At 37.7% G+C, this 14467-nt stretch overlaps 1 protein-coding gene across 1 annotated transcript in view; it reads left to right on the top strand.

Annotated features, from left to right (window-relative positions):
* CACNA1C (calcium voltage-gated channel subunit alpha1 C) overlaps window positions 1-14467 on the top strand; it is a 506884-nt gene that overhangs the window by 399517 nt on the left and 92900 nt on the right. The window contains exons 19-21 of the mRNA XM_063309210.1: window positions 7072-7204; window positions 9704-9833; window positions 14204-14263. Of these exons, the coding sequence (XP_063165280.1) occupies window positions 7072-7204; window positions 9704-9833; window positions 14204-14263 (323 nt within the window). The remainder of the gene's footprint in view (window positions 1-7071; window positions 7205-9703; window positions 9834-14203; window positions 14264-14467) is intronic.

Here is a 14467-nt window from a genome sequence, read left to right as displayed (position 1 = left end):
ATAAATACTTAGACTTTGTAGTTTGCAAAGAATGCAAAACACTAAAAGCTCCTGCGAGTAAGCACAGTGACAGAGTTACAACTAGACCTTTGGAAATTGTACACTCAGACATTATTGGTCCTTTTGCTCCAAGTCTTGGACAAGCAAGGTATGCAATGACCATAATTGATGATTTCTCAAGATACACATTTAACTACATCTTAAAACATAAAGATGAGGCATTTGAGAAATTTAAAAGTTTTGTGACATGGGCAAATGGAAAATTCCCTAGGCCTGTATCTGCACACTCCAATGTGATAGAGGAAGAGAGTACCTTTCTCACAAATTCAAAAGGTTCCTAGCAGAAAAGGGGATAGAACAAATTGTCTCTAACCCTTACACCCCTCAGCAAAATGGTGTTGCTGAAAGAAAGGGCAGAACCTTGCAAAATGCGATGGAATGCATGCTTAAAGATTCACATTTATATTTTAAGTATTGGGGAGAGGCAATATCTACTACCTGTTATGTACAAAACAGATTGTATAACTGTGATTCAGGACACTCTATTCCATTTGTTTTATGGTGTGAAACCAAAGGTAAACCATCTTAGACTGTTTGGTAGCACTGCATGGGTTCACATTCCAAAGCAGCAGAGAAGGACAGGAGGCCCCACAACAAAGAAAGCCATCTTTGTTGGCTATGAACAAAGCCAGAGGAGCTACAGGTTCATAGTGGGAGAGAAATTAATAATTAGCAAAAGCGCTTCTTTTGCTGAGCAAAACTGGGGGAGATTAAATTCTAGCTCTCCAGTTGATCTGTCTGCAAGAGAACAGCAAGGACTTGCTGATGGTGATCTTTTGCCTGATGAGGACATTAAACCAGAAAAGCAAACTGAAGATCTGTCTGATGAGACAGATGCTTCTCAGGAAAGTGATAGGAGTCAAAATTTAAGCCCTGTATTACCTCGCAGATCTCAGAGGAGTAATAAAGGCATTCCTCCATCAGGTTTTCAGGCTGAAGCAGTAAAGGCTTTTCACATCTTTACTGAACCTGAGTCCTTAGAACAAGTGAATGCTTTACCACCTGAGATTGCACAAAATTGGCATTCTGCCATGCAACAGGAGTTAGCATCCTTGAAAGAAAATAAAACATGAAACTTGTAAATCTACCTCCCAATGAACGCTGTCTAGGTTGTAGGTGGGTTTTCAAACTGAAAAGGGTTGCTGATGGCAAAATCCAAAAATATAAAGCAAGGTTGGTTGCAAAAGGGTTCACTCAAAGGAAAGATTTAGACTTTGATAAGACTTTTGCACCAGTTACTAAAGGTGAATCAATTAGATTACTGTTAAAAATTGCTGCACTCAAAGGAATGTCAGTTCATCACTATGACATTCAAACTGCATTTCTCTACGGTGATTTAGACCATAAATTATACATGCAGCAACCCCTGTCTATGAAAAGAGGAGAATCTGGTCTGTGAACTGCAAAAGTCAATCTATGGATTAAAACAGGCTGCTAGATCCTGGAACCAAAAATTAGATGAAAAACTGCAAAATTTTGGTTTTGAAAAAGGAAAAACAGATCCATGTGTATATATGAAGAAAGACAAGACTGTATGTATCTGTGCATTTATGTTGATGATTTGCTGCTGTTCACATCAACGGAAAAACAAAGGCTTGATTTTGAAGCCTGCATGAAAAGCCACTTCACATTAAAAAGCCTTGTAACAGTAACAAATTACCTAGGCTTGGAAATACACAGGGAGAAAGATGGTAGCTTTCTGTTCAGCCAATGTAGTAAAATTCAAAAGCTCCTAGAGGATTTTAACATGCAAGACTGTAAACCAGTCTCTACTTCTATGATAGCAGATTTTCAGAAAGGCATAGGAGAAACTCAATTAACTGAGGCAGAGAAATATAGATCTGCAATTGGAAGTTTACTGTACATTACAAATCACTCTCACCCAGATATCTCAAATTCTGTGGCCATTTTAAGTAGACAGGTAGAGAAGCCTACATCTAGTGGAAAAGCAGCACTGAAGATGTTAATGAGGGATTTGCAAGGAACAAAGAATTATTGCCTGAAGCTAAATGCCTGTGGAACAGAGAAATTGCAGGCTTTTGCCGATTCTGACTGGGGAGCAGATGTCAGTGACAGGAAATCCACTTCTGGGATTTTAATTCAATTTGCTGGGTCAAGCTTAGGCTGGCATTCTAGAAAGCAAACATTTGTTGCTCTTTCCACTGCAGAAGCAGAGTTTTATTCTCTAGCACAAACCTGTAATGAGGTTGTATGGTTTAAACAGTTGTTAAAAGACATAGGCATGGAAGTGAACCAGCCTATAACTGTTTATGAGGATAATCAAGCTTGCATTGCAATGGCAAAATCTACAGCCTGCAAGAATAGGACAAAACATATAGATATTAGATATCACTATATCAAAGACATGATAGCCAAAGGGGAAATAATGTTAAAATATCGTGAATCAAAAGATATGATGGCTGATATTTTAACCAAACCTCTTGCTCTACCAAGACATACAGAGTTGACAAAATTGGTTTGTGTCTTGGCCCTTAGCAAAACAAAGGGGAGTGTTGGAATTTCTTTGTTTTTGCCTGGACAAGCCATTAGTTACCATGGTAATTGAGTACTTCCTTAAGTATCAGCAGGGTGAAGAGGTCGAATTTAATTGTCCTCAGTTTGGGTGTTGATAGCTGCATTGCCTGGGGGAGGGCAGCTTGCTTGTTACTTGTTTAGTTTTGGTTTTGCAGCCTCTCAGCTCAGTCCTCTCTGAGAGCATGTGTGAATGCACAAGCCTTGTAAAATACGTTTTTGTGCTTTCTGTAAATAAATTTATTTTTATAGAAATGCCTGGTGTGTGATTTTTCTGATCTCTCTGGGCCAAACGCTTTCTAGCACTCTGACAGATAGTTTAATGAAAATGCTGATCCAGGGTGTAGCTATTATGGAAAAGGCAAATAATAAATGCTGAAGGAAGGAAGGAAGGAAGGAAGGAAGGAAGGAAGGAAGGAAGGAAGGAAGGAAGGAAGGAAGGAAGGAAGGAAGGAAGGAAGGAAGGAAGAAAAAGAAAGAAAGAAAGAAAGAAAGAAAGAAAAAAAGAAAGTTTTATACAGATCTTTTGTGCAATCCAGGTTGGAATAGTGTGTACATCTGGTTATTGAAAAAGGTTCAGAAAATTGCAATCAATTAACTAAGAGACTAGAATAACTCTCAACTGAGGAAGGGTTATAACATTTGCAGCTCGTTAGCATACAAGAAAGGGTGAGTATATAACAAGCATTGAAACAAATCAAATAGCAAAGATTAAAGCAAGAGCAGTAAACTTTTCCCAAATAACCAGCTATCAGTCCTTAAAACAATTGTCAGGCTCCCTCTTTTAGCTAGCTCAAAGCTGGCTTGGTCCCAGACACTCAACAGAGCATGCCAAAGTTAAGACTCTCCATTGCAAAGTAGACTGAAACCACAATTATAGTTGATTGCCATCTGCCAAAATATGGATGCAGTTCCTTCTTATATACCTTGCAATTTAAACCCAGAGCTTCTATCTCTTGCCTTTTCCAAGGCTTTATTGACACGTTGATTTGCATTTCTTGCAGTTAGTACGAGGTAAAATATTCCACATGTCTGACTTAGGAAATTCCTGATCCCAATATAATTCCCATACCAATTTGCTGAAGCAAAGCAGAAATGTTTCTACTGCCCATTAGAAGCTAAACAATAAAAGGGATATTTTGACCTTCTTCAGGAAGGAATCCTGTAATGGGGTTGCTGCTACAGAAAAGCCTATCTCTTGATGTTGGGACAGACACCAAGGCCTCAGACAAAAATTGAGAGGAATGGGAAAACTTACATTGGAGATGATGGTTTTCAGGCAACCTAGCCATAAGCTACGTAGTGGTTTATAGTTAAGAACCATGCCTTGAACTAATTAATAAACAGAAGACAGCAGAACTGTTGAAATATAATCAAAAGCATCAGAAAGTGATAAAACTGCAGTATCTTGTATGGATGCAGATCTAAACCAGCTATAAGGGTTGCCTCACAAAAGTTATATTGGAGAAGCCTGTAGCCCCTAAGGGCCTATCTGTGCTATATCTAAAAAAGAGGGATGACTTTTAAAAGATAAAGTGGACAAATTAGCAGGAATTCATAGCAACTATTATTTTGAAATCCACCTACATTAATCCACCTGGACTAATAGGAACAAATATAGACATCGTTACAGTTTCCTTTAGTTCGTCATATCCTTTGTCTCAAAGCAGCTCTCTCCTAATTTTTGGTTCTTTAGATCTTTTGCGTATTTTCCCACGTTGCTTCATTACTAAAAGCTTACTTTTTATAATCTCAAAAGGTAAAACTGTCAGGGAACTTCAGAAATTAACCCAAGGTATATATGAACCATTTCTGGGTTTGCTGTTGAGTTACATTGCCTCTATATGAAATGTTTTGCCCATGTTCAGGTGGGCTCTAATCCAAATTTATTTTTCTTGCCTGACTTCAAAACAAGCAATAATTCCAAGATTTTTGTTTTTTTGGTAGGAAAAAGTATCCTTCCCATGAGGATATTCTGTACAGTATTTAGTGGTCAGTTGTTTGCTCCATTTAGTATGCATGGATTTTAAAGAGTTGGGAGAAATCATGGCTAATGTGTCCAGAAGTTTCTAGATAACTCCATTCACAACATGCTGTACTCAGAGAGTACGTGCACTAAGTTATACAAGTATAAAATACAAAATTCCCAGGACCCATAACAGAATTGCTTTATGGGATCAAAATTTGTAAGCAAAAAGGCAAGGAGAAAGACAAGTAACTTCTCTTAACCTCATCCTTTTCTTTTTGGGAGACTGGGATGAAATGAATCCTGATGGAGAGGCATACAGATGGGCACTGAAAATATTGATGAAGAAAAAGTAAGCCCATTTACAGGGACACCTGCACATTTGCAGACAAAGTCCATGCAGCATTTGGAACTTCCCATTGCAGTATAGGTTAATTTTTGAACATCTACTTCTCATTCATGTAGTGTAATGTAGGTGTGTCTGTGCCTTATGTGCACCTTTTAAGCACACGAACACTACGTCTTTTCATAGGTGCTGTCTCTTCTCCTCATGCCTTGAAGCCAATGCTGTTTGTTCTTCGTAATATGAAAACATTACCATGGCTAAGGTTTTCTCAGTGAGAAACTGTTAGCTGATGCCAAGAGTATTATTCCAGAAACTTGTTGCAATGAAGCATATGCTTGCAGATACTTACAAAGCGGTGTTGCAGGTTGGCCCCTCTGGTTTATTCAAACAGGCATTCCCAAGTCCTTCCCTCACAATCCCTACTTTTGCAACCTCCTAAAACCCAGGGGGCAGGGGTTGTTCTATCTGGTCTCTGCCACACCATTCTTGACAGGGAAGTTTCCTCTCTGTACATTTGTCCATGTGATGGACTACAGTAATGCAGCTGGTTCTCAGGAAGGAGGGAGCACATTCCAAGGAGGGGAGTAAGGTAAGGGATGACACAGCCTGGAGCTGGACCATGGGAAGACTAAGAGGTTCAGAGCAGCCTTACCCTAGAGCCTCCCAGGTTATTTCCCCTTAGGTTAGGTAGAGTAGCTTTAGTCTGGCAAGATTCTGTCCGTACAGTGTGAGCAAATAAAGAACTGGAGTTTGGCTGGATCATTTTTTTGTCGTTCTTGGGCTGGGCCTGAAAGTCCAAAAGAAGGAGAGTAGAATATTTTTCTTCTTGTTGTCTTTCTGTAGCTAACAGAGTGGTGGGCTAAATTCCCTGTGAGAACAAGTTTATACATTTCAGAAGCAGATACAGGTGGTTGGTTATACAAATTAAATTTAAGGAACTAATTAAGAAAGGAAGACAACGAAAGAAAGAAAAAGAAAAAGGGAAATCTTTTGGAGGACAAAATAGGAGTAAGAATATAGAGGAACACTTCTGTATCCAACAAATCCATAGCATAAATTTTAAAAAAAGATTGTAATTTACATCTACTTAGCATTTTCCTAGAGGCCTAATTCTTTCTACTTCTCCAACCCCTTAATTTTGAATTATTAATTCTTTGTCTCTGAACTTCTGGAGTATTTTCTCCCCATCCACTACACAGAATGTTAAAAAGTTCTTTTGCTTGCGCTTGATGAAGTTTGACATAAAAAAAAAATGAGTCTGCTGATCAGAAAGGTTTGATTCTGAATTAAATATTTCAACTAGTGATTGATTTTATTTAATGTTTGCCGTTTACTGTAACAGATATGTTCACTGTTACGAGAAACAGTTGAGTAGATTTATTGAATTTTAGAAATAAATACCAGTGTACACGTTGTATTTAATTCTGTGGTTAATATACATATTTGTATCCTTATTTGGGGCTATGTGGGTGCATATGAGACTGTAAGCCAAATAGCCCAGTATGATTTACTTAGGCCTGCAGCTGTTTGGAGCATCCAGCATAAGTCCTCATCCTTTTAAATAAGCACTCTGCACTGGCCTCAGTCACTATTCTCTTGGTCTGACCTGCCAAGACATTAATTTCCAGATACAAAGATTTGCCAAGCTTTTAGTTCCAGTTTGTTTGATCTATACATAAAAGTCTCCTCTTCTGCTAGGAGTTACACAATTGTGCAGGGTCAAGTATACGTAGACAGAGGTACATACTCCCTCAGACTCCAGTCTTGAACATAGAAGATAGGATCTTTCATTCTGTGAAGGCTGAAACGCAGCCTTTGCTGACCTCTCATGTTATGAGGGAAAGATACATAATAGTTTTGGCAGGAGAATTTCAGATCAGCCTAATACAGAGAACAAATCAGTCTTCCCCTGTAGAAGACTGTATGCTGCAAAAGGGTAGGGACTTCAACTTCCTGTATTCTTAGCCAACGTGGATCACACTGGCTGGAATGCTGGGAATGGTACTTGTGTTACACAAGTAGATGGGTTACTAGTGGGCCCCAGTTTGGGGTAGGTTGGAATACTTTTCATTACTTTTAAGCCTGAGACACAATCAGATACCGTATGTCTTTATGAATAGACTATTTATGATGAATAGTTCTAAAAACTAAGAACCTTACCTTTTAGGAGAGGAAGAAGAAGAAGAGCCAGAGATGCCTGTTGGGCCTCGTCCTCGCCCTATGTCTGAACTGCACCTCAAGGAGAAAGCAGTGCCAATGCCAGAAGCCAGTGCTTTTTTCATCTTCGGTCACAGCAACAGGTGTGTTGTTTCTTGTATGACCTTGTGCAACCATGAAACAGTTCCAATAACATGCGTCTAAGAAAGTGTGGGAAGGTGTATGTCTGTCTGCTTCCATGCAGGTCTGCTCAATGGATAACTCTATGATATAGGGAAGTGTATACCATTATCACTGATCTCCAAGCACTTTTATAACAGACAAATAATTTCTAGTTGGAAAATGGAAAAGAAAAACTATCTCAAGATAGAGTTACTCTGTGAAGAAAAAGATTCTTGGTTTATATCAGGGATGGATGGGAAACACAATCTAGCCCAAGGGCCAGCTTGCTGCCATGAAAACCCTACCTTTACACCTTGATGACATAAATGATTGGGGCTTTAAGGAAGGGAAGCCTTGGCTCCAATCCCTAAAAATCCTCCTTTTACTTCAGCAGAAATGGTTTGATTAATAGTAATGAAGGAGAGGCCTTAAGGTCTACCCAACTCGTGTGTCCTTTAGGTATCATGGAGCCACTCCCATAATTCCCAACTAACAGGAATATTGCTGAGAATTTTGGGAATGGAGTCGACACATTTGGGCAATGTCTATGTCAGGGAAGAGAAGGCTGCCCTACAAACCTGATAGGCCAGGCTAACAGTAGATGATCCAGTGGATGGATTCTCCCCAGTTTTCATGTACCTGTCTGGTTTGGGAAAAGGAAGTAATATTTTGGCTCAGCAAAATCTTTTTGACTTTTCTTGGTGAGACATTAACTATTTTAAAAAATACAATTCATTGTGTTAGAATCTATGCAATAGTTTAATTGCTATTTAAGATGGAGCCAAAACTAGAAATAAAAGTCTCCAAAATAGAGAAGGGCACTCCATGACCACACAGGCCATGCTGAGCTCTCAAACTCCTTTCTCTGCTCCCCAGATATCCCTACCATCAACTATGCTGGAAAATTTGATAGCAAATGTTAAATTTAAGCAGTAGATTTCCTATTCTTTTAAACACTATTAAAAGAGGGAAATGCTAATAACCCTGACAAATTGTTGCACAACTGACAGCATCACCCACCAACAGAGTTAAGAAAAAAATACACATACAAACAAATGTGCTCCCTAGACATCAAAAGATTGTCTACCTCTGCCCCAAAGTGGCATTTCGAAAGGATCATAAATATGAGAAATGTAACTGAGTAGAAATAAGAGACTGGGAAAATCAGAAGCAAAATTTAAATGCTTTTCCAGTTATCATTCTGCATCCATTCACAACAAAATCTTACAGCCGTTATCATAATCAGCTAACTCAGCCTAGTGAATTACAAGACTCCATATCCTATTGAAAAAGCAGTACAGTATTCTACCCCCCCCAAAAAAAAACCCTGTAACAGTTTTATTTTCTTTTTTAAAAAAGAACTGTATTAGTTTATTTAAAGCATTTTACTTGGATCTTCAGTTAGAAAGGCTCCCAAATGGCTTAGGTGAGTTCAGTAACAAAGTCCCTCTGCTCAGATTTACAATCTAAGATATGTAGCACAAAAGGAAAGAGAGAGAAAAGAGGGCAGAACAACAAAAACAACAAAACCTGAAATCAAACAACTGTTCTTAAAAGCTCTTTCCATGTGTGTATCGTTATGACATAAGAATGATAAAACTGCATCAGTTCCTTCACAAAATAATAATACTGAATATTCTTATTATATTTATTGGGTTCCGCCCCTGGAATTCTTTCTCTGGAGCGGGAGAGGAAGATACAGAGTGGGGTGATATGGCATTACTGGGAAAGGGAGTTCTTTTCTATTCCTGTTCTCGGTTTAGCTGCTAAAGAGACATTTCAAGTTATCAGCTATAATTGCCTTTATCTGTGGCCTTCCCAAAATCTTTTCTCCGTGGTTTGATTATAGACAAATAAGCCCGATTGATATTGAAAAGGGTCCCACACATGGCTCACCAATAACTGGTAGCAAGGATAACTTTATAATCCACATTTTATAAATACAAGAGAAAACAAAAAAGACTTACTATAAAACAACAATAAGTAATTAAAATATCGCACAATAATAGCTTGCATCAAATAAATAAAGCAGTGTATGAAGTCCGGTCCTGGGTAAGCTTACTAACTGAAAGAATACCTAGGAGGAAAAAATAGTTAATATGTTACTCCTATCACCCAACCCTTGAGACTTCACAAATCTCATCTAGCAAGGAAGGTAGTCCCATCCAAAATACGTCTAAAATCACAGACGTCATAAGTCACAGTCATTATTTGATCTTTTATTCCCCATAGAAAGTTGGAAGTCATGAATAGGAATCCATTTATGATCTATTTGTCCTGGTTCTCTCAGTGAGGTGGCAGATCCGTGACTGGGCCATTTCACTGCAGATTGCTGGTAAAGATTCACATGGTCAGATGTTGGCATCTGACATACAAATAAGCTTATGAAATCAAGGGGTTGAGATAAAACATTGTTCTCTATCATATCTGATTAAGTATGGCTGTCTCCCTCCCTCCCTTCTCTCTCTCTTCCTTTTCAGGTTTCGGGTCCACTGCCATCGCATCGTTAATAACAACATTTTCACCAACCTGATCCTCTTTTTCATCTTGCTCAGCAGCATCTCTCTGGCAGCAGAGGACCCAGTTCAACATTACTCTGTTAGAAACCAAGTATGCCTTCCAGCCTCCTCACTCCTCTGCAGATTATTCAGAATGAGGTTCAGAAGCCAGACGACCAATGCTTACCAAGTTCCCCATGCTGCCAGATCTCAATTCCTGCTGAAACAGAAATAGCTACCAGTCAGTGTTGGTAGTCTGCCCCCCCACACAAGCAATTTGTGTAAATTAATCTAGAATTCATATTAAATTAAGTAGTTGGCCTGATCTATTTTTATTTGCTTCTGGAACTCAGAACTTTACTTCAGCAAAGTTTACCTGGCCAAATGTATAGAAGTAAAAAAAGAAATGACAAAGAGACAGCAATAAGGTGGGCATTCTAGGGAATCAACCTCAAGAGGCTTCTAGAGATCCTTTACCCTACCGACCGAATTGTATTTGCAGTGGATCCCTAGAAAGAAGAATGGCCATTACAGCTGCCACTTAAACATACCTACCGGGAGTGACTCACACTGAAATCAGTGAGATCTACTTCAAGTAGACTTATATATGATTGCACTGCAAACTATTTTTGAGTCCTCATACAGGAACATAGGAAGCTTCCTTGTACTGAGTTAGGCCATCAGTCCATTTACCTCAATATTTCACTCTTTGTAGATTTTCAGTCAGATGTTTTTACAGCCATATCTAGAATTGCCAAGGATTGAACTGGGACATCCTGTATGTTAAACATGTCATCCTGCATTCAGATGTGATTTAATGTAGATATCCTTGAACAGTGTAGGTCCAGGTGTAATCTAAATCGTGTTTCTCAACCTTAGCAACTTTAAGATAATGTGGACTTCAACTCCCAGTCTTCTGGGGAATTCTGGGAGTTGAAGCCCACACATCTTAAAGTTGCCAAGATTGAAAAACACTGATCTAAACCATTCTCTGCAGTCATGAAACCCGAAAACGTGTTTTGTTTTTTAAAGGAAGCTAAAACATTCTAGGGCCACAGCAGATGGCAACAAGTTTGACTGATCTCAAAATCTATGTACGGCTAGACCAAGTTCAGACTTGGATGGGAGATAACCAGGAAATCCCAGAGCTGTAGACTAGTCAAAAATACATCCCAGAAGAAGACAAGGGCAAGCCACTATAGAGTAGTCCAGCTCCCTTCAAGAGAGGTTTTACTTAATTATCATGTTCTATTTTAGATATTAAATTCCATAAAAGAGTCACAAGTTGGCAGAAGATTCACATCTGCTATATCTGGCAGTTTCTGCTGGGAGGTGTTTATAGCAAAACCTCTGTTTCAGATTCTGATCTGTGTTGAAAATGCAAGAACAGACATATGTGGAAATATTTTCAATAGTATTATTTAGATTACAAGAAATCATAGATATTTCCAGCCCCCTCCATCATCTTTATAATGTTCCCTTTTCAGAAACAACCAATACCTAATTTAACACACCATCGAGAAAAGGGCAAACTTTATCCAGTCTGTATTGTTTACAGAAGGGAAAATCCAAGAAAATTAGAAGCAACCTACTGTTGATTAATTCTGTTTGTAAAATTATATTCACTGTAACAAGAAGTCTGTGTTCAGTGTTTTCTGAGTAGGTTGTAAAAAGCAAAACATGACAGCTTTTGGTATCTGTTACTTCATATGTTGCATTAGTAAGGTATTTTGAATCACATAGCAAAAGTATAATTCAATAGGCTAATAAGTCCCAGTATTTATACAGCAGAAATTACAGGTGTAATTGTACATAAAATAACTTGATAATTATGAGCATTTAAGGCTGCAATTCTATTTCCATTTACTTCAGAATAAACATAATTGAACTCAGTGGGACTGAATTTACAGAAGAAATATGCATAAGAACAAGGTGCAAGATTTCTCCCACTTTTAAGCATTATTTGCTATTTATTTCAGCGAAGAGATACTCTCTCTCTAAAGCAGTGTTTCTTCATGCTGTCTGGGGAATTCTGGGACTTGAAGTTCACACATCTTAAAGTTGCTGAGATTGAGAAACACCGCTCTACAGAGTCTTGAAGTTTAAAAGTAGCACATGACATTTATCTATTTACTTTGTCATTTGAGCCAGGTTTGTAAATTAAAAGGCTACCAATATTTTAATGCTATGTAAAAGCTTCCAGAAGTATTAGTAAGGCAGCTGATCCCTATGTTAAAATTAATGGAAACTTGCAAGATTTGTGCATACATCAATAGGCATTCAGAGCTCAGAACAGAACACCTGTGTTCATTATTAGCATAGAAAGATTACCAAAATGCAGAATTTGGCTCTATTCAAAAATCCTCTTTGGAATGAGAGAGGATCAGATATCTTAACTTTCCAATATATAATATTTTTTTCATTCATATTTTCACCTACTGCCAGAATATTGAATTATACTGTCTCTGCAGGGTAGTTGTCACAATGGTGATATCAACAGGTAAAAGTCTATGTGGTGGTTCATATATACACATGTAAAATTAATAAATAAATTAATTAATTAATTAAAATTGATATACTGGAAAATGAGCACATGAGGGGAAAGCTTAGGAGTGTTCAATTATGCAGGCCTTTACTGCAATGGCCTTGCTATATACATGAAGTAGGCTGCATTACAGAATTTGGATAAGATTACTTTAATATTCTTCCTGAGTCCACACTCCAATGCAATATACAATTGTTCAGTAGTGTAGCAGTTCTTCAAACATTCTCTTTTAATCAAGCGGGGATTTTATTTTGCACGAAATACTATTTAAAACAGAATAAACATGACATCTGGTTGTCAGCCAGTAAGCAAGTAAGCAAGATTCAGTTTGCAGATGTTTTAGAATAAGTTCCATTCAGCATATACTTTGTTTTATGCACTAGGCATATCCTAAAAATTGCTTTCAATTCAAGATTGCCACCCTATGCAGCAATATCATGCCACTCTGGGAACAGAAGCAGCTGCAAATCCAGTATGATCAGAGGATTATACTAGGCTTCCTAGTTTTTTTTACTGTGGTATTGTTTTGAAGTATTTCTAAATTCAGAGGCACTGCATAAGAGTAATTCAAATTGCAGTATATTGACCTGCATTGTTTAACTTTTGTAATGATGTAAATTATTTATATTGTCCAGCTATTTAATTTGTTATTTTCTGTACATTTAGTGAATGCACAAAAATAGGGCCACTTCCCATCTTTTTTAAATGGAGTAATTAAGAACTATTGTTGTGAACTCAACAAAATAGCTCCAAAACTGCATTGTGCTATGCTAAACTGAGTTTTAATCCGGTCATGTTTAATTGCGCTGGCATAGAATTTGGCCCATAAAGCTTAAAAGCTGGGAAGAAAGATCAGTTGGGTGAAACAGCCTTTTTTCCTACCTTGCTTAACAATTATTCCTTCACATATCTTTACATATGTTCCATCCAATCAACTTTTTATTTGTAAAGTGATGAGTTTCAGTGCTTCCCTCAGAGACAATAAACCTGTGAGGTTTAATCAGACTAACTATAAAGTTAAAAAGAACACGATCACAAATTGTACATCTGACAATGGAGTTAACAACATTCGGGGAACAGATCATTCAATAGCTAACCAAGAGCTATTCTGACATTTTGTTTACATATAATTGAATCTATCCCCAGTTGACGATCAGATAGAGCTACACTGCATTTTGCAGCCTAATCTTAACTATGCTTACCCCAAAGTAAGTCTCACTGATTCGAATGGGACCTATGCTTATGACCACAGCTTGTTTTAAACCATCTCAGTTTGAGTGTGGCTTTATGGATCATTCAATAAATCTTAGGCAGCTTGGCTTTGAAAATATGGCTTTGTTTACACTGATAATAAGACACACTTAAATGCATACAATAGCATTTTTCTTCCATAAGAAGGGAAGAAAGTAGGATACATTTTCCACCAGAGATCAAGTATATTAAAATTTTCTGGCCAGGAATTTAATTTAGGAAGTATTTCAAATATCTGCTGTTTGACAGAAATAGTACTTTGCTTTGTCATGAAAGCACACATGACAAAATAGTGAACAAAGAAAATTGTTATTTAAATGTCCTGCTTATAGCTTGATCATTGAACTCCACTAAAAAGTTGCAGTCACTCGCCATCACAGCTCCTTAATATAGCTGTTCTTTTTGATTTTATATTGTGATTCAGTTTTACAGTGTTCACTCACATACCTTCCTTCTCCCTGCACCCATTCTTTTTTTGTTTTACAGGTTCTCTTTTATTTTGATATATTTTTTACTGTCATTTTCACCATTGAAATTGCTCTGAAGGTAAAGTCCCATCTCCTCTTCCATTATCTTCTCACTTGTAAGCCCACTAATTATCTGCTGCTCTTTGTTGCTAACCCACGCATCTGTTTGTGTTTCGGCCATGCTCAGTTATCACTAACCCAACTGTGCTTATTTTTCAGATCCTAGGCAATGCAGATTATGTCTTCACTAGTATCTTTACATTAGAAATTATTCTTAAGGTAACCAATCTGAGCATTATGTGCTACCTCTTGCTTTCTCCTTTGTCATTTTGTATTGCTTTAAACCCCCAGTGTTTTCTCTGTAGATAGGGCATCCTTTGTACAGTAGCTCAGTCGTGACTGTGCATGTTTTAGAAACTGATCCATTTTAAATATTACAGTCTCGTTTGTTAGTATATCTGTTAGTCCTTAGCATGTATTAAC

The sequence above is a fragment of the Candoia aspera genome, chromosome 7, assembly GCF_035149785.1.
Source record: "Candoia aspera isolate rCanAsp1 chromosome 7, rCanAsp1.hap2, whole genome shotgun sequence".
Taxonomy (NCBI): Eukaryota; Metazoa; Chordata; class Lepidosauria; order Squamata; family Boidae; genus Candoia; species Candoia aspera.
The sequence above is the reverse complement of the archived record's forward strand: the minus strand, read 5'-3'. Positions and strand labels throughout refer to the sequence as shown.